Below are 20710 nucleotides of genomic sequence, written 5' to 3'. Positions count from 1 at the left end.
TCAGTGTGTCCAGAAAGCAGGAGGTATTGAGAAAGGTTGCGTTAAGAATGGCATCCTAAAGCAACTATTCACAGTCAGTTTTACGTAAAATCCAGTAAATTATTGATTTCTTTTTTTCTTGAGGCCATGTTCTCTTACTACTCTCTGCAAAAGCTCTAATATGGTTCCCTTCTTTTTCCAGATGCAACGACAGACCGTGCCTTTGAGAAGAACGGGATTTTCACAATGACTTTGAACACTTTTCTGACAAAGTCTTCAACAGAAATATTCAGAGTTTGACTGAAAAGGGTTGAACTGATGATCAGGTTCAGTCTCTGAAACATGAAACAATCAAATGCTCTTTGTATGTGTGAATTAAAAAGCCACCAGTCATGGATATTTAAAATGCCTACTACATGAGTAGCTAATCTTTCACTAACTTAACTGTTGAGTTTTTTGTTTTTTTTTGTAAGTGACAATTATCAGTTTAACTTTCAACAGGCTGTTCCGGTCATGTTTCTGTATAGCCTCGGTAATGATTCAGTTATTGGATAGATTGGCTGTTTTTGCCAAGACGCTGGCAGCTGTGCTGTTTGAACGCAGTTTGTATTGTAATTTAATTCAACGTTGTACATTGTAATGTAAATCCACTTACAAATGATTTTTATGTTGTTCATATTTGTTCCGACATACTGACTGTATAGATTTTCAACAAAGCAAGAAAGCTACGTTTTGTCCTTTTTTTATTAGCAATACATATTTAAAGATTACACTTGTACAGTATTTCCTGACTTTATTTAGAACAAGAACTAATGTCTAAAGTTTCTATGTTGGGTTTTTTATGTGTTTAAACCAGTTTAAAATCCTGTTTTTGTATCTAGGAGAATAACTTCTATTTTCTTAATGTTCAATAACTATTTTTCTTCTAAATATAAATCTGTCTGAAACTTGAAGAGACCAGATTTTGTCAAGCCGACTCATTTGAAATTCAGTTTTAGTTATGTGCAGGATCTGGGCTTTACACCCAGTTGTTGCACCTGCGGAAAACTTGAAAGGCACCACACCAAAAGATAATGTGGGGTTCCTGCACAGTCTGGAAATGTTTTTCAGCTCCGGATAAGTTTATAAAAATGTAAAGACGATTTTGAGAAAGAGCTTTCATTTCCAACTCGTGTCACTTTGCTTGATTAAAAATTATTTCTGAAACAAATTGCTCTATTTGGTGCTTTATGCAACACTTGTGTAGCGCCTTGAGGAAGCATTGAAATACCCCAGGTTATTATGACAGTGTTCTTTTTGTGATAGACCATCACTAAGTAGAGCATAATAGTCAAGAAGGAAAATGATAGATGGTTGAATGTTCTTTTACAAATATAAATCTCAAAAATTGTGCTGTTTGTATCCATCACATTATACTCTGAAACTTGGATAGTCCACCGTGAGGGCAATTTCATTTTAACTCCAGCTGTTCTCTGAAGGCATCAGTGATATTTTAGAGAATATTGGTGAACAAACAGCATCACATAAAAAGCATTGGACCCAGGACAGGTCAGGAGTGATGTTTTGAAGTAGCTTTATAACCCAAAAGTTGGGTCAGCAGGGACGGTGAAGATTAAGGGCGTTGACAACAGTACAGTCCCGAATTTTACTGAACTTTACCGGTCGAAGTTGCAAAAGACTCGAGACTGAAGAGGAGACTCGCCTTCCAGCAAGACTAAAACCTTACACCTGAAACCAGAGCTACAGCGGTTTAATCAAAGCATCTCTGCTTTTGAGAACTGCCTGATCAAAGTCCAAAAGACGGTCTGTGTCGGTTCTAGATGGTCGTCATTCATTTTGGGTGTGACCTGTTTAGCCAAAGAGAATGGGCAAAGAAAGTCGTCCCTGATCTGCTAAGCTCAAAGATACATATTGCAAAGACCTACAGAAATTGCAGCATAAGTTGTATTGAGCCAGGAGAGATGAGCACAAATCCACACCATTAATTTTCATTCATAGAAAAAGCCTTGCATTTTTCTTCAATTTTACATTTATGCACTGCGTGTTGGTTCATCACATAAAATCCTACTAGAATACATTAAGTTTGAGGTTATATTCGGGCTAATTTCGTAAAAGGTTCAAGCGGTACTGAATATTTACCATATTGTCGGTTTTTCTTGCTTGATTTATCTCTTCAGGCCTTGAGGCTATCATCTTACGCATGTCTCGGTTTTATGGTGACTGACTGATAAACCACAGATGCATTAATGCTAACAACATATCATAAGTACTGATGGTAACAGAGTTGAGCAATGTCTATCCATCGTATAAACCCCTTCTACATGCAGGGTTGCTATCAATCCATATAATGCGGTTTCCCTTGACTACTTTTATTTTGTATGTATTAATACTAACCCTGAAAACTGGGAATTGTGGGAACGGGGAGATTTGAAGTGTTTTAGATGTAGTTCTTGGTTATTCTGACCTCAATGAGTTCACAGTATACTCCTGGAGTAATTTTAGTATTTGAATCGTTTGCCACAGTTTCATGTTTTTTTCCATTTCTAGATTACCGCTTTTACTGTCGTCTGTTTGTTACCATTTTCAGACAGATGGAATGAATCACTTATTTTTTTTCTTATCTGTTTTTCAATTTCTTTGGATCAGGGCATGATGCGTTTTGAAGTATTTTATCCAACTTGACATTAGTACCATTCGAGTGTTCAATTCATCTTTTGAAAACCACATTTTTATATTTGTCTTTGTCTTAACAATAAAATTGTTTGATGATCTGAAACATTTAGGTGTAAATAGAAGCACTATCACAGCTTTATCAACAAAGAAATGACTAAGAGACCAAGCTTGAAAAGGTGCTATCTGGAAACAAGCTTTCAAACGTGTCCTGTCCTCTACACCACTACTATACCACTGAACTCCAACAGTTAACATTTTAATAGAAATTTAAATTAATGCCACTACAAATCACTGGGTCTTATTTTTCATAATAATCCAGCACCACCTTGTGTAGACTATAGAAGGTGCGAAAAAACAAGAACCGACGAGCTGATATCGTTTACGTTCACCTGAACTTTGAAACACAATGACGAGTCTGAATTTTCCTAGTTTGCTTAAAATGCAACAACTTCAACAAGGGGAGGAACACGCCGATCTTATTCGCTGCCAATTTGTTACTAGCCAGAAGCTACCAGTGCGAAGGAGATTTGACTCTGCGTTAAGAGCCGAAACCTTAGAACTAACCCTTGGTATAACTTTTATATTCATATTTTCCAGCTAAAACTACTGCGAGTCTGTCTCGAGAGCTTCCTTTTCGACAATGACGGCGCTCAAACATCGACCATGTTGCCCCCTGACTGTTTCATCCAACGATCTGTTATCGACGGCGGGGCTTCCTGTATGTGCTCAAGCAGTTGGGGTGTGCTGTTCGGGACTGAGCCGACTTGATTGGCCGGTTCGCGTCCGTGACCGATGACCACATTTTTTTTTGCACACGTGACATTAATATTTGTCACACACTAATGAAGGATAGTAAGTTGTCACTCTCCCTTAAGCTCCGTGTCTCACTCGCCCGTCATAAGGAGTTAAAGATCATTACAAAAAATAAAATAAAGGAAGTGCAGTGTTACACTGTGTGATCGTTGCATATTGTGACGGCAGAGGGAGCTATTGAGGAGCTGAAACGGCCACAGACAGCCTCTGGCGTGTGAAGTGATGACAGACCAGAATCAGTGATAAAATCAATCAATCTGGGCTAAGTTAGAAAATTACAGACCCAGAATGAGGATCACCAGGATAAATCAAGGGGAGGGACAATTTAAATACAGCACATTTGATGGAAGGATACATATTCAGATATATGTTATAGATTGTTGTTTATTCTATTGCTTTTATGCACTAGAATAAAAGCAATATTCTAGTTGCTTTAGAATATTGCAACTAGAATATTCTAGTTGCAATAGTAGTATAGTAGTAGTAGTAGTAGTATATATATGTATATATATAATGTCAAATGGCATCCTGAAGTGTAAGGAGTCTGTCCATATATGCAACAGTCTACCTAAACATTAAAGCAAAAGACTAATTAAATAAAATCAGACCTAATTATAAAAACCAAAAAAAAATGAAACATTCATCTCGCTTTGCCGAGCTTAGCCAAAAGGTTCGGATCTCTTCACATCTACCCAATTCCCATCACTGACTGACAATCACTTTTGCGCATGTGCAGACTAGACCTCCGGGATGGGTTTTACCGATGGAATCAAGATGGCGACTCTGGCGAAAGCGCCAATATATCTACTAAAGTAAATGTCCAAAACTGACCGAGATAGTGGGTTTTCCCTGGTCCGTTGGGGGTTCGGTGAAACATGAAGACCGGGGTCATGTCTTTGAAACGGAACTGAGTGGTATTTTTCACCGTAGCGAAGCCGGCGAGATGTGCGAGAACTATGCCCGCTCGCTGCTGCGTGTTTCGGTGGCGCAGATCTGCCAGGCTCTGGGCTGGGATGCGGTGCAGCTCACAGCCTGCGATCTGCTGTCCGATGTGCTGCACAGGTACATCCAGCAGCTGGCAAGGGTTTGCCATCGCTACTCTGAGCTGTGTAAGTTCTCTGTTTCATACTCTGATTACTTTCTTTTGCCCCAATAAACCAGAAGTTGTCGATCACGTTGTTGTTGACTTGTTCCCTTCAGTAGCGCCCCCTAGCAAAGGCTGATGTGTCAAAAAGTGCAGTAACTTAATACCTGACCGGCTTCCACACACCTCAGTGGTCACTATGCTTACTTTACGGTTATTTTCACTAAGAACAATTGTAACGCGCTTTCGTTTTGTGTAATTCATCTGAAGTGTTCATTTAGTTCACTCTAAAACTTGTTGATCATCTCCAGCTTCTGCTTCCAGTCAGATTATCCAGCCCTAAACTTACAGATTAAAGGTTTACCTTCTTGTTTTGATCCCGTGTTTGTAGACGGAAGAACAGACCCGGTTCTGGACGACCTCGGCCAGGCCTTCAGACTGATGGGGGTCAACCTGAGCGAGCTGGAAGACTACGTCAACAACCTGGAGCCCGTGGCGTTCACCCATCAGACGCCGCTCTTTCCCCTCAACAAGAACAACGTCCTGCAGTTTCCTCAGCCTGGAGTCAGAGATGCAGAGGAGAGAAAGGATTACATCCCAGAGCACATGCCGCCTCTGGTCTCCTTACAAGAAGGTCAGCATGCTTGTTGACTAGAGTACTTGTGAAAAAGTATTATTCTCCCTTCCACATTTCTTCTGTTTTAAATGGTTCTGAACATAGTGCAAGTTTTTACAACGATAACTTGACGAACTGCAATATTGGTTTTCTGATGAGTTGTTTTCATTTACTAAAGACGGACTGTTATTACAATCAATCAATCAATCAAATTTTATTTGTATAGCACATTTCAGCAGCAAGGCATTTCAAAATGCTTTACATCATAACAAACACAGAATCACAATGCAATATAGAATCAATCATTAAGTCAAGTTACATCAATAAATTTGTAATTGATTACATTTCAAATACAATTCTAAACAGGTGGGTTTTCAGTTGAGATTTAAAAGAAGTCAGTGTTTCAGCTGTTTTACAGTTTTCTGGAAGTTTGTTCCAAATTCGTGGTGCATAGATGCTGAAAGCTGCTTCTCCTCGTTTGGTTCTGGTTCTGGGGATGCAGAGCAGACCAGAACCGGAAGACCTGAGAGGTCTGGAAGGTTGATACAATAAAAGCAGATCTTTAATGTATTGTGGTGCTAAGCCGTTCAGTGATTTATAAACTAACAACAGTATTTTAAAGTCTATTCTTTGAGCTACAGGGAGCCAGTGGAGGGACTTTAAAACTGGTGTTATGTGCTCTATCTTCCTGGTTTTAGTGAGAACGCGAGCAGCAGCATTCTGGATCAGCTGCAGCTGTTTGATTAATTTGTTGGACAGACCTGTGAAGACGCTGTTGCAATAATCAATACGACTGAAGATGAACGCATGGACGAGTTTCTCTAGATCTGGCTGAGACATTAGTCCTTTAATCCTGGAAATGTTCTTCAGGTGATAGAAGGCCGACTTTGTAACTGTCTTTATGTGGCTCTGGAGGTTCAGGTCAGAGTCCATCACTACTCCCAGGTTTCGGGCCTGATCGCTGGTTTTCAGTTGTAATAACTGAAGCTGTGCATTGACTCTAGATCGTTTCTCTTTAAGTTGAAGAATAATAACTTCAGTTTTGTTTCTGTTCAGCTGGAGAAAGTTTTGGCACATCCACACATTTATCTGTTCTAAGCATCTGTTCAGTGATTGGATGGGCTCTGAGTCACCTGGTGACATCGTAATGTAGAGCTGTGTGTCATCTGCATAGTTATGGTAGCTAATATTATTTCCTGTTATAACCTGAGCTAGTGGGAGCATATAAATATTGAATAAAAGGGGTCCTAGGATTGAACCTTGGGGTACCCCACATGTGACCTTTGACCTCTTTGATGAAAAGTTTTCAATTGAAACAAAGAAATCCCTGTTCTTTATGTAGGATTCAAACCAGTATAACCATCACCTAATAACTGGTTGCTTCACGCATTGATGGCGATAGCTGCCATCAAGTATTTGATAGTGAGCCTTGAGCCTGTCACAATTAATTAAGTAATCGCATGATAAATTAAAATGAGCTCAATAACTATTTTCAATTCTGCTGATGATTTTCTCGAAGGTTAATTTTGTTTGTAGAACCTTCATAATCCATTTTATTATGGTCTGTAAGTTGTTTTTATTTATTTATTGTTATTTTTGGTTGTCGTGTTTTATTTTGGATATTTAAAGTTCCCGTGTTAAGGGCTTTTCATAAAATTAACATGTATTGGTCTTTGAGAGGATCGTTTCACATTACTACGCTATTAATAATATATTATTTGATAAGAAAAAAAACCAACATCAACGTTTATTGCAATAATTACTGTGGATGAACTTTGGCTTCATTCTTCTGTACAGGATTGTTCTAATTCAACCATTTTTGAGGATTTTCAAGCATGTCTGTTTACACCACATAATCCTATTCAAATTTAGGACTGGACTTTGACTAGGCCACTCGAAACCCTTTTTTTTTTTTTAGATCCATTCAGAGTTGTGCATCAGTCACAAGCTGATGGTCGTACTGCTGTTTGCCACACTTCTTTGTTCCACCACTCACAGCAAGTCGTCCTGAATGCTGCACACATTCTGAGACTTGTAAGTCTTGGGGGAACATCAGATTTTTTTGTTGTTGTTTGTTTTGGTAAATGTGAGGCGGGTCTTTATCTCCTGTTTGGTCAGCAGTGGTTTTGGGACTTGGAGCTCTCTCATGGAGGCCATTTTTTCCTGTTGAGTCATAGAAGGAGACCATAACCGAGGCTTGTTGTAGTTTGCTGAAGCCCTTAAATATGAAATGTATTGCAAACTGTTGTATTGCTCTGAATTTTCCGTCTTGCGTTCTCTTTGTTCGTCCACTTCTTTTATTTATACGTTCTCCAAATATATTAGAGACCCAGTTGACTCAGCATGTTTAGCCCGTCACTGTGTTGATTTATTAAATGTGAATCTTTTAAGGAGGTGCATCTACCAACAGGGTTGCCAATAGGTGCGGCTTGTTAAGGTCTGCAAACATTCTGCTCCAACTGCTGATCCATTTTCCAAATTAAACCTGTGCTGGTATTTGTTTTAGGAATCCAATTTAAAGGGTGAGTCCGTCATTTTTCCTTTGGAGTAAATTTGACTGTCTTTGCTGCCTTCTGTGCTCTGTGTTGTTTCAGGGTTTTTGTAACTGTGCAGTGAACAAAAACTCTTTCACATAATGAAGGTTCATCTGCTATACAGGCCTGGTTAGTCTAATGGTGTTGATTCAGAAAATTTATTCTCTTTGCTGCATTTTGCACAACTCAAAGTGGCATAGATTGGGTTTTAAAATGAGTGAACACGTTGATGTTTTTCTTTAATGCTGTCAAAAAGCCATTTTGTCAACTGTGCATTTTATTATAAGATGTTCACAAATGCGTACACCAACCTTTCCAGGGTTAGAAATGGGTTTTAAGGTTGCTAGAGTTGCTTATCTGGTTTGTTTTATCTTTGCTCAGCAGAAGAGGAGGAGGAAGAGGTTCCTCCTGACATGGGCACCTCGGCTGAGGCCATGCAGGTGGCCTTGGAAGAAGACGAGGATGAAATAGACGAAGACGAAATGGTCAACGACGAAAACCACCCGCTAAAGAGACACCTGGACAGTCCCGACGCGGCCCTGGGCATGATGCCCACCTCCAAGAGGCCACGGATGTACCCCGGTCTAAGCCCAGAGTGGGGCGCGGAGCCCAGGGAGCCCCTTACCTCCCTCAACCCTCAGCGCGTCCCGCCAGGCATTTTGCCTTCCCACGACAGCCTCGACCCCCTGTCGCCTGAAACCCCATCCGGGCCCCTGCCTCCTTTCAGGCCTCTGCCGGTCCTACCCAAACACTCGGACCAGAAGGCGCTCGCCGTCCCGGTTAGAAAGCCTAAGGTCTCGTCCCCCGGCAGGCAACGAACTAAGTCCCCGAAAGGGGCGCTTCCTGTTGCGGTCGCAGGCAGTCCCATACACTCTCCAAAACCTTCTAAGGAGCGGAAAAAGTCCCCGGGCAGGACCAAGAGTCCGAAAAGCCCAAAGAGCCCGAAGATGGGCTCGCTTAAAGCGCCTCCAGCTCAGATCAAAGTGGAAGCTCTGCACAAGCTGTCCGCTTTGAGCGAGAGGATGGGGAAGGAGATCGTCCACCAGCGTCCGGTCGACGACGACCCCCAGTTCCCCGAAGTCTCGTTCAAGAAGCTGGAGCCCGACAACACGGCTATCGACGACTCCATCGATGCCGTGATCGCCAGAGCGTGCGCCGAGCGCGAGCCCGACCCCTTCGCCTTCTCCTCCGGCTCTGACTCCGACAGCAACGGCTTCTCCAGCCCCAGGAGGCTGACCATCATGGAGCCGTCCACGCCCAAGATCCCCGCCGGCATCGGCGGTTTCATGAAGGACACTTCGACGCCGCTTCACCCACACATCCACGTAGGCCTCGGGAACTGGACTTTGGACGACTCGATCAACGAAGTTGTCCGCAAAGCCAACCAGGGCGGTCCGTCGGCCCCGCCACCTCCTCCTCCCCCCATCCCAGCCGAGTATGTGTCGTCGGGATCGGCGTCTCCGCCCACCCCCGAGCCGCTGCTCAAGGTGTTTGAGGAGAAGAGCAAGATCACGCCGCCACCGCCTGATGTGAAGAAGAAGCTAAAGAAGGACCTCAAGACCAAGATGAAGAAGAAGGAGAAAGACAAGCCGAAGGACAAAGATCGGGAAAAGGACAAGAGCAAGGTGAAGGAGAAGAACAAGGAGAAAAACAGAGACAAAAACAAGGAGTTCTCCAAGGAGCTCAAGATGCCTTGGAAGGATGTCAAGGTTGACGACCTCTTCATGCCGCGAGAGTTCACCCTGCCGGAGGTCCCCATCAAAATAAAATCAAGAGACGGAGAGGGCACCAAGAAGGAGAGGGAGAAACATAAAGACAAGAAGAAGGACAAGGAGAAAAGCAAGAAGGACAAAGACAAAAAGGAGAAGAATAAAGACAGGAACAAGGAGGACAAGCAGAAACAGTCGGCGCTGTCGACCTTTTCCCTCAGCGACCTCCCGCCGCTGTTCAGCCCCTCGACCTGCCTGCGGGTGCCTTCCATGCTGCCGTCGCTAGCGCCCATCCTGCACGACAAGGAGGTGAAGAGCAAGGAGAAGGAGAAGAAAAAAGACAAGAAGGAGAAGAAGAAGAAGAAAGACAAGGACAAGGAGCGAGAAAAGGCCAAGGAGAAGGAGAGGGAGAAGGAGGAGAAAAGGAAGGAAAAGGAGAGAGAAAAGGAGAAACGGGAGAAGGAGAAGGAAAAAGAGAAGGAGAAGATTCGTCTGGAGAAGGTAACCGTTGGCTTGTGCTTGTTTGTTGTTGTTTGTGGGGCGGTTGCTAACGGTGACGCTGCTGGTGCCATCTCAGGTGAAGATGGAGACTCCAGTCGTCTTGCCGTCTCCAGTCATTCCCCGGCTGACCCTCAGGGTGGGAGCAGGTCAGGACAAAATGTAAGTCTGCCGACGTTTCCCACAATCCCCAACTCCATCCAGAAACCTGTATTCTCTTGGGTTTCTGCATATAAACCGTTACAGGTGAATCTCAACAGATCAGAACATTATTGACTAGTTTAATTGAAGTCAGGTTATTCAGTTCAAATGTGGAAATTAATTGTCGCATCGATTCATTACACAGTACCTCACAGATAAATTATATTTGCGCAGATACCTGCAGCCTGTGCTCTTTTTTGTTCTACCACACTTTTTCCCTCCATTTAACTTTCTATAAATTTTTACACACTCTTGTCTACAATTTAAATATTTTCACTTTTTCTTTTCTGGAATTAAAACTCATCTCTGGTGGTAGAGCTCATTTTTTTTAAATGATCTTTGTGACAAAGTAAGTCAAATCAAGCAACAGTAATTGGTTACTATAAAAACAGTAACCAATTATGAAACAGCAATAAACATTACATGTTGTCAAATGCCACCATCAAAATCATCCAGCAAATATATATGAAAGATGTGGATCAATGTTGCAGTTATCACATGGGTTTTTAGCCTTGATTGAAAAGAGCTCAGTGTTTCAACAGTTTTGCTGTTTTCTAGAAGTTTGCTCCACATTAATGGAGCGCAGAAACCGAATGCTGCTCCTCCGTGTTTGGTTCTGGTTCAGTGGATGCAGAGCAGAACCAGAACCGTGACACAAAGACGCCAGGCGGTTCATGCTAACCTGTGTTTGTTTCTCCAGCGTTATCAGCAAAGTGGTTCCGAACTCGGAGCCCAAGACCCCAGGAACCAAGACTCCTGCTGCCAAGTCGGCCCCCGGGAACCGTCCCCGGACGCCGCCACCTCCGCCGGTTCTCCCCCCAGTGGTTCCCATTCTGCCGCCCGCCTCCCCGCTGCAGCCCGCTCCTGCCCCGCCAGGGTCTCTGCTGCCTCTGCCCTCTATGCTGCCCCCTGCTGCCTCCGTCAAGCCGCCGGTCCGCAGCGTCGTAACCGAGACCGTCAGTACTTACGTGGTGGGTTTCCATGAGTGGAGCGTGTTTTACAGCAGTGCTGTTTGGAGGATTATGAATCATTTCACCTTAAAAATAATTCATCGTTTGCGTGAATCTAATAAATCTGCATAACAGCTGTTAAGTTGACGTGGAACCCCTCGGGAATCCTTTGTGGTGTCCGTTTGTGTCCCAGATCCGGGATGAATGGGGAAATCAAATCTGGATTTGTCCTGGATGTAACAAACCGGATGACGGCAGCCCCATGATTGGATGTGACGACTGTGACGACTGGTATCACTGGTAAGAGACGCGCTAATCGACCTCTTTAACTTCAATTATTAAAGTAATCGCGATAGAATAATTGAGTAACCAATTAATCATTAACTGGAGTACACAGACTCAAAAAGAGGTCGTTTGCTAAACATATCAACATATTTAGAACAGTAATTAAGCCAAATTTGTAGAAAAAAATATATGAATTTCACATCCGAGATAAAAACCTCTTTGTCTGTTGATCTGTTTTACCCAAAACTCCTCAAGTGGCATTTTTTTTAATATTCACCTGGTTCAAATTCACTTAAAAAAATGCTATGTTGTTGCATTTTAGGCAATAAAAGGTTTGTTTTCTTATTTTAAAAAGGAATTGAATCATTTGCTAATTTCTGTCTTTTAATGTATTTCTAATAATTTCATAGAAAAAGCTAATGTAGTTTGATTTTTTTTAAAAATCTGCACAATATGCCGACTTTTCTTATCCAACTAATTGATTAATCATCAGAATAATCGTTATTTGCAGCCCGACACTTAATTAACTAACACTGAATTGAACTAATTTCCTCTAGTAAGTGTATTCAAAATACTATATATATTTTTGGTTAGGCTACTATAATTAAAGATTAACTACTTCTACACTTTTGGACCTTTAGGGTCCAAAAGTGAGACGTTTCTGACTCATTCACATCTTTACTGGTTCTTTAGGACAGCCAAATGTTTCCGCGTCGCGTCAACACTAATGCAGACAAATCCTCACCGTGTGAACTCCTGTCTCCTCGTTTCCGCTCAGGCCTTGTGTCGGGATCCTTACGCCGCCCCCGGAGGACCAGCCGTGGTTCTGCGTAAAATGTTCCAGCAAGAAGAAGGACAAAAAACACAAGAAGAAGAAACACAAACCCCACTGAGACTATGCAAAGAAAAAAAATTAAAGAAAATAAACAAACGGACAGATTTGGGACTTCCTCAACTATAAAGCCATTATTGATCGCTGGCGGCACTGCTGTAAAAAAAAAACAAACAAAACAAAGAATAACTAAAAATCCGCGGCTGACGGTGACTTTTGGGGGTTGTTTTTTTAAAAAGAGGTCAGCCGCTATGCACCGTGAGTCGGGGAGAGGAATCGGCTTTAACCAGCACATACTCAGCCTTACTCCTGCTGCGGGGCTGTTTTTCCTTTATCACCTGCGAAAAGTTTGCCTGTTATTATTATTTTTTTTGTTTCCCCCGGCTGTTTTGCTGGCTGTTTCCTGCCGATTTTGTCCGCGAAGACCACATGAACTTTTAGAAAGTCAGAGCTGAACCTGGGAGAGGTCTGCCACCGTCGGTCTGTTTGCTTCCCGTCTTCTGCAGGAAGGCCGGGCCTCACCGCCGGACCCTTCTGCAGCTTCCTGCAGTGCCATTGAAATGTCATGTATATAAAGATGATTGCGTCAGGCATGTATAAATATGTAAATACCACCTTGGAACCCAAGTGCGTTCTGTTCTTAGGATCGTCTCGTTTGAACCACTTTCACTTATCGGTTTTTAAAATCCAACTGTTTTTCCTTGTAATTTGTGTACATTTTTTTTAAAAAAATTTGAACTTTGTATTTTTATTTTCTTTTTCTTCACATGGATTCTCGGAGTCATATACTGTAGCCGTGCTCGTAATGTAAATCATTTTTGCTGATATTTCAATATTAAAGGTGAACAGTCTGTGCGTCCGCAGACTCAAAAAGAAAGCGTCACATCTGCATCATTTTTACATCTGCGCCTGTTTGCTAACACTTTTTTTTTTAAAGAAGAATTAGTTTGAACTTTCTTTGCAGAAACAAATTTTAAAATAGTAGAACATTGTGTGCATTAAATGCATTTTAAAAAATATGCCCCTTCTGCCATTTGTAGTTAAATTTTCCCCGTCTCTTCCATAAATGACCACACGGTGTCACTCTTGAGGCGCATTACCGGTTTCTCCAGATATGAGGTACAAAAAAAATCCTTCTGTATTATTGTGAAACTGTTTTCCACCTTTAAAAAAGCATAAAGATAAGCTAAAACAAAACACAATTAGGTCATTTCTTTATTAATTATTGTTATACTCATCTATTCGTTGTTCATTTTGTTCAAAGAGCTGCAGCTGAACTGCCTTTTGATTTGAGGGAAGACGTGACCAGATGGATTTTTAAAGCTCATATAATGTTTATTAATATACATCAGGTTTCAAAATGCTTTCTAAATCTTCTTTTGTTAAATTGAACCTTGGTTTGTTACCCTTATGTCACAATTTGTGCTAAAAACAGAACAAAACAAAAACATTTAGCCTGAGATTGTAATGCTGCAATGAGAAATGAATTATATTAAGAGTTTTTATTCGTCTTCATAGTTGAAACAATGGCAACTAAAAATCTCTTTATTGGATATAAATAGATAAATGGAGCACACATTTTGCAAAATACGCTGAAAAAGAGGATGGACCTCCGATTTGGAAAAAGTCGAACGAAGTTTGTCAAACTTACTTTATTAACATTTACTGAATTTAACAACTTAATAAATTAACTCAGGTAAACCTAATTTATCTAATTTACATCACAATGTGATGTGCGGAAGGCGTTCATCTCACTGTGCGCCTTCCGTTTTTCAACTTGATTACCATTTAACTCAGTATATTCAAGTTGGATCACTCCTCCTGTTTCTTTTTCAGCAATTTTATTTTTTATAATGACAAGAAAGACTATCATTATTATGACTGTTAATATTAAAAGGACTTAAAGATCAATGCTGACGGGATTTTACATCGCATGTAAACGTGTAGAAGAAGTACTGCAGCCTTTCTCTTTGTCTTCATATCGTTGCTCATTTCTGTCATTTTTTAAAATTCTTTGGCTGATTGTCATAAACAGCCACATGCTGCCGCGGAGCCACAGGTCGCAGACCCCTGGGCTATCCAGACACATCGCAGCGCCGAAGTAGTCATGAACTGCAACCTACTTGGTTGCAGCGCAGGAGGGAAGGGGTCAGAGGTCAGTAATGCTGAAGTTAATCGGAGGCCAAAACCATGCAACGAAAGAGAAATGTCTTCAGAAATGACGGCTCCAGAAACCGTTTGAGGGGCAGAAGAAGAAGCGAGGTTAGCTGCTGCACCCGATGGATTCAACGCACTGCTTCAAGTCAGGCCGAGGGGCGGGAAACAAACGCCGTCTCCAGAAGACAGTGTGGTCGGAACGTCTCTGGGGTCAGAGAAACACCGTTAAGCAGGACGGTGCTCACACGAACGCGCACGCTCTGCAGACTCAAGGCCTTGAAAGATGCGTCTGAGGGGAAGACAATGCTCCTCTTTCAGCAACTTTTGGGAGGCTGTGCTCTATCTATCTTTATCTATCTAGCTTTATCTATTGTGAGAAGGTTAGCGTATGATGGAAAAAATTTTATTATTTGTTGTTAGACACGTCTTGCTGTTTCTAATGTTTATACCTCTTCATAACAATGAAATGTTTTCTCTTTAGAAATGAGCGGAGAACCATCTTGAAATCCTGACGTGCTCTTTAACGGCTCACTGCTACCTTTTACTTTCAGCAGGAAACACCCTTCAAACGTTAAGCGAGTCACAAGACACGCGACTATTGCTAAGTACTCCAGTTGTTAAAAATATCTTTTTATGGAAACCCAGTTTACGTTAGAAAAAGTATTTCCCCATCTACAGATTTCCTCCTCCTTTTTAAGTCCTGGTCGAATGTTTTAGATCATCAAACAAATTTTAAAAATTTTAAAAACAAAAGAGCCTGGATAATCACAAGAAGGACTTTTCATGTTAGAGAATTTCATTTATTTACAACACACTTGGGTGTGCAGCAGAACAACGATCAGAGGCGCGCCAGCAGGTCCATCTCTGAGCAGCTTAAAGAAAGCCAAGTGAAGGTTCTGGAGTGGCCCAGTCCATGTCTGCAGTTGGAACCTTGTGGGTCTGTTCACGTTCTAAAACCCTCCAGTGTTGGAGAATTCCTCAAACTTCCTCCAGAGCGATGTGAGAGACCCCCGCTGGCATCAGACTGGGCGACTGATGTTGCTGCCAACCAGTTTAAGAGGTAATTTCTTTTCTCTAACAGGGTCTGGGTGGTTCTCATGTTGCCATTTGAAAACTGCCTTTTTTTTTTGTTTGGTTATCAGTCTCTGATATTGAAAATCTGGTTGATCTGAAATGAGTGAGCGTGACAAGAGGCCAACATCACACTGTACGTCTTTCGTCTTCGCCTGACTTTTTATCATCAAACATCATTTTATCATTTTTAGTTTTTAGCTCTTTTTTTTTTTTTCTTTCTTTCTTTCTTTCGTCTTTACTGCTTCACTTTCAACTTGACACTGGTCCATGCTCAGGCTGAGGGTTTGCCTTCTGGATGTCTGACGCAGCAGAAAGAACGCATTACATCTGCTTATAATTACACACTTGCTTACCGGGGGTTTTCTAGTAAAACAAGTAAACATTTGTTTTCTAATATTCATGACCATATTTGGCCATTTTTCCAGCTAATTTGAGCTAGTCCCGTCAGACGGTGCAGTGCTGCCGTTCCTTTCTGCAGAAAGCTTTGCGCAGGTTTTTCACGGCCTTGAGAAGATTCCCCCACCCAAATGATTTTTGCACAGAGCGTTGCTGTTTTCTGCACTCTGTGCAAAGCAACTACATATTTTACGATCCCTCAGCAGCCTTTTAAAGGCAGGCCTTTAAAGGACAAAACAAAAAAAGGCACTGTAAAACAGGATTCCCTGAGTTATCAGTCAACATATAATGATGTGGGGCCTACATGTGTGATCTCACTTTTTCCATTCTTTGAAGCGAAGTGCAGAACTGAATTGCCTGCAGGAGAAAGAGAAGCCAGATCTTTCATGTGCAGCAGGAGCTTTCATTAGTAGTCATCGACTGACTCGTCTTCTTCTTCTTCTTCTTCACTTTTCTGCAGCGTGAAACTCTGGAACCAGTCGGCAAATGAATGCTGGCTGAATGGGGAAGTCTACACGTTGAAATCGCATCTTAGAGGCAATTAAATATTATAAAATCAAGATAAGTTACTTGTTGTCAACACAACTAAGGTAAATGCACAGGCTAGTTTTAATATATCTAATATTTAGTGTCAAGTTAAGCTCTTAGTGCAGAATCAGACTCACTTTGACTGCTGTTTAGCACCAGGTGCTAATGTAACTTAAGCTAAATGTGCCACGCCCAATGATTCAAGAAGCTGCTTCGACTTTTTTTTTTTTTTTCTCAAGCATTCACTTTTAAAGTTTTGCTTAACAAAAAAAAAAAAAAAATCTTTTACTTATCTTCTTCTCTGTCTCTCTTTGTGCAGATGGCCTCGGTGGAAATCCACCCCGGTGTCATCTGATGAAAGAGAATCGAGGAGGAAGTGGAAAAATTGATGTGCGACCAAAAGAAAGGGGAAGTAAAAAGACTCGCCGGCCATGCAAAACATGCTGACATTTTAACGCGGCGCGGCAGCCTTGATCGCAAGCGAGGCAGTCAATCATCACGGACAAGGGTTTGACACACACACACACACCCGCACACACACACACACACCCCCACCCACACACACCCGCACACACAGCCATACACTCAGGAATGAAATGATTAAGCTTTGAAATTATTTGCAGCTATGTTCAGGATGAAACCTTCCTCTCTTTCTCTCTCTCTCTCACTCAAACTCCCGCTTGCTCACGGCTGAAAGTGTCAGCTTTCCCTCCTGGTCACACGACCCGGTGTCAGGTCTCATACAGTCAAAGCTTGTGGCTTACATCTGTTGGATCATAAATTTCACTGTACGTTGCCTCGGAAGATAGAGCTGTGAGACATCTGACAGGAAAGAAAACCAAAAAAAAAACAACCTCTTTTCCTTTAAGGTTAACTGAGCTCTTCCCCTCCATCAAGATACATATTCAACACACAACTTTGATGTATTTGGTTGAAATTTTTAGGTGGAAAGATTTTCGTGTACTGTATTAAACCCCCCTTTCTTTTTTAGCCTGACACTCCAAAATCACATCCAACGCAACTGTTTTGCCAAGGTTAGGCGATAAAAGAAAAATATATCCCAAACCTTTGGACGTGTGTCACAGAGAGCGGTTCAATCCATCAGGCAGAAAACAGAAGTATGCCGCGCACTTAAACTGACAGGCTGAGAAAGGAGAGCAGTAATAGCTCAGCTCAGAAACATGCCGATATGCTTACTCTGGAGGGGCTGCAAAGACCCACGGCTCGGGTGGGAGAATCTACGATAAGATTAGATGGAAAAAAAAAAAAAAATCAAACTATTTGGCCTAAAAATGCCAGAAATCAAACACTGCAACCACTCTGAAGACACCGTTTAGGGGGATGCGTAATCCCAAATGCTATAGCTTTCCAGTTTGAGTTGTTCTGTAAGGAAAATGGACCAAAACTAATAAATGCAACGTAATTTTCCAGATGAAATCAGTGTGCTGTTTTGTTGTGTGTTGGTCTATCAAGTAAAATCCCGACAGGAAAACAAACGTGTCGCTGGGAAGAGCCAAAATGTTACAACCCTTCCCCCAAAAAAAGGAAAAACATCAAAAGTTTCAGAGGCACTACGAGGCCCTCCACCTGCGACACATCGCCATGCTGATGTTGTACGAGATACACACCCATTACGAACCTGTGCTGATTAGTTTTAATTCTTTAACGCCGAAGCTCACAAAACCTTCTTTGTCTTCTACACGCTCTGCAGAGCAGAATGTTCACCGGGGTAAGACGGTTTCGGTTATAAACCGCAGAAACACAGACGGTGTTTGTCTGCTCGAACGGTCCCCAGAGGAGCCGAGGAGTGGTAAAAAGGGAAAGCTTTCGCTCATCCCGAGGCCACCTGCAGTGCCCTAAACATGTTGTTGCAGTAATTTGACTTGTTACGCTGCAGACTTGAGTGCTTTTTGTTTTTCAGCCACAGCAGAAGCAGAAGCAGCAAACACACACACACACACACACACGCTGGAGCCCCAGCAACACTCCCTTTCACATTCGCAGTGAATGCAAGCAGGATGTGGCCGCTTCTTGCACACACACGCACACACACACGCGCACCTCAGATGAGTTCGGTTCTCACAAGTTTCTTGTGCCTCGGATGCTCGTTTTTTGTTTTTTTTTTTAAAAAAAGAAAAATAAGAAGAAGGAAAAATCGTCAATCTCCTGTGCTATTATTTCATCTCTGCAGGGTGTTCTTAGCTCTGAAGGATTAGCAGCACACATGACATTAGGAAGGCTCTCATGTGCTGGTAGATCAGAGTCGCAGCAGAGTCTGTCAGTGTTTCTGTGTGCAGAGTGGTTGCCTGTGGGTCTGACAGTAATTCTTAGCAGCATCGCATGAAGAAGAAGAAGAAGAAGGGAAAAAAATAAAATAAAAGTGGATTTCAGCTTCACCGCCTGAAATATTCATGCTGGCAGAAAGACCAGAGTTAAAATGAAGAGGATTTCTGCGGCACGGCTAAGAGGAACTAGATTCCCCTTCCTTCAAACTGGTTCTCTCAGTTGTGTGAAACCAAGCGCACACACACACACACACACACACACACACACAAACGCTGACCCTGTTTCAGATGACTTTACTGCTTAATGTCACATTACAAACAGTGGGGACCCAATACCTGTGGGAGACCCAGACCTACATTCAGCTCCTCTTGGGATTGTTTTTATTTTTTTTGTGAAAGTAACGTTGTAATAAACGGCTTCCAGGTTTTTAATCTGAAGGCACACGCCTGCAGAGTCTTCACAGCGTTAGTCATGTGAGGAAAGTGCGTTTTTTTCTTCTTCTTCTTTTTTCTTTTTTTTTTTTTTGCAGCTTCAAAGGCGGCTTTGTCTTCCTCGCACTCCTACCTACACGGCTCAGAACACAGTCAAATGAGCTTTGTCTAATGCAAATGAAGGCGTTGGGCTCTCTTTTGAGTCTTTCCAACGTGCTGCTGAATCCTGCCATCAGATAGTTCCCCCTCTCTCTTCCTCGCCCCTCCTGGTTTATATTCAGATGTAATAAAAATTCATCCTGCTGTAGAAATATATGCAGGCCATGCTTTGGGACTAGTGGAGCTGCCTGCGACGGTTGTCTAAGCTATAAGTGACCTTTCTTTTCCAACAGCGCCGGACCACATGCAGGCTGTGTGTAGGCCGAAGCGGCGAACATGTCTGCTGGTTTTCATCCTGTTCTGCCTGCAGCCTTTTCTGGGTTCCCAAAAACCCTGTTGTTATCGGTATTTACTGACGTGAGGCTGACAGAAATAGTACGCCAGCTGTCGGAAGGTTAAGTGTTCACACCCATTTAACTTTTCCACAATTTTTCAAATTACACCCACAAATTTAGATGAATTGTAGAGAGATCTCATTTGGTAGGACGACACAAAGTCGCTCGCGAAGGCGAATGAAAATGATCGGCAGTTTTTAAAATGTCTCACAAATAAAAATTGGAAATGTGTATTTTGGCCTCTGTCCATCCATCCATCCATCCATCCAGAAAGCTTTTACCATGCTTTTACCCCAGATAATGAAGCTCAATCCCCCAATCTGTAAAATATGCCACACTGTGGAGTAAAGTATATTTTACCTAGCTGCATCAGTGATCCTGTTGTTTCAGTCATAATCTAAATCTCATGAGTAATTGTTTTCACTTTCTACCTGATTACTGTGAAAGAGGTCCTCTTCTGTTTCCCGCTCCACCCTGCAATCATTCCTCGAACAAGACATCAAGATACTTGAACTTTTGACCCCCAAGCTGGAGAGAGCAGTCCGTCGTTTTTTTTCAGAGGATGTCTCGGTTTTGGTACAAAATGTTCTTTCTTTACACCGACACTTCTAAATAAAGTCCATTGGAACCAGTTGCCTCCTGTATGTCGCTGGCCGGTCCGAGCAGAAGAAGAAGGCGACCAGCATAGGCATGTAAGTGAGTAACCTTAAGTGGAAGGGGATTTTGAAAGAACAATTATCGGTTCTGCATTTGCCACAACATGGAGAACATTTATGAAAGAGAGGCGCGACAGAGCCTGCTTAAAGTTTGCCACAAGCAAACCCGTAGAAGACGGCGCTCTGGTCGGACGAGATCGCAGTGGGACTTTAGGGTCTACCTGCAAAATGTAACTCCGTTACAAGAATCGAGCCCGCAATTTTTACAAAGTTGCAACGTCGACGGAGCGTATTCAGAGAAAAATGACAACTCTGAAAGATAACACCAAGGTCCAAAAAGAAGAAAACATGCTTGTTTTCGATATGTTCTTACATACAAATCATGTCTTGTTACTTTAGGGGCCTCCTTGCTATGACAACCACACCCAGATTTGGCCCTTTCAGTGCCAGCTGGCTCTCCATTACCATTCAGAAACAGTTCGAAGTGGGCATGGTCGTCATAGCAGGGAGGTTC

General features: G+C 42.2%; 2 protein-coding genes across 3 annotated transcripts in view; both read left to right on the top strand.

The window, feature by feature from the left end:
• tasor2 (transcription activation suppressor family member 2) overlaps positions 1–1189 on the top strand; it is a 31570-nt gene extending 30381 nt beyond the window's left edge. Inside the window, exon 22 of the mRNA XM_032588048.1 lies at positions 182–1189. Within this exon, the coding sequence (XP_032443939.1) occupies positions 182–279 (98 nt within the window). The 3' untranslated portion in view covers positions 280–1189. The remainder of the gene's footprint in view (positions 1–181) is intronic.
• A 3005-nt stretch (positions 1190–4194) lies between these two features.
• taf3 (TAF3 RNA polymerase II, TATA box binding protein (TBP)-associated facto) lies at positions 4195–13051 on the top strand. Of its 2 annotated transcripts, none has more exons than XM_032588008.1 (7): positions 4195–4574; positions 4941–5183; positions 8084–9909; positions 9986–10068; positions 10808–11078; positions 11251–11357; positions 12121–13051. In XM_032588008.1, the coding sequence occupies exons 1-7, from the start codon at positions 4409–4411 to the stop codon at positions 12233–12235; spliced, it is 2811 nt and encodes a 936-aa protein (XP_032443899.1). In that variant the 5' UTR covers positions 4195–4408; the 3' UTR covers positions 12236–13051. The 2 variants fall into 2 exon arrangements, with proteins under 2 accessions (XP_032443899.1, XP_032443890.1); XM_032587999.1 differs by having other exon boundaries at positions 8081–9909.
• Positions 13052–20710: the final 7659 nt, after the last annotated feature.

The sequence above is a fragment of the Xiphophorus hellerii genome, chromosome 2 (assembly GCF_003331165.1).
Source record: "Xiphophorus hellerii strain 12219 chromosome 2, Xiphophorus_hellerii-4.1, whole genome shotgun sequence".
NCBI classification, from domain to species: Eukaryota; Metazoa; Chordata; class Actinopteri; order Cyprinodontiformes; family Poeciliidae; genus Xiphophorus; species Xiphophorus hellerii.
The sequence above is the reverse complement of the archived record's forward strand: the minus strand, read 5'-3'. Positions and strand labels throughout refer to the sequence as shown.

What these genes read in the sequence shown, in the direction of transcription:
- taf3 (XM_032587999.1), top strand. Translation starts at nt 4,409, where the DNA reads ATGTGCGAGAACTATGCCCGCTCGCTGCTGCGTGTTTCGGTGGCGCAG. An exon ending in CCATCGCTACTCTGAGCTGT is followed by an intron (nt 4,575 to 4,940) that starts GTAAGTTCTCTG and finishes CCGTGTTTGTAG; the next exon opens with ACGGAAGAACAGACCCGGTT. An exon ending in TCTGGTCTCCTTACAAGAAG is followed by an intron (nt 5,184 to 8,080) that starts GTCAGCATGCTT and finishes ATCTTTGCTCAG; the next exon opens with CAGAAGAGGAGGAGGAAGAG.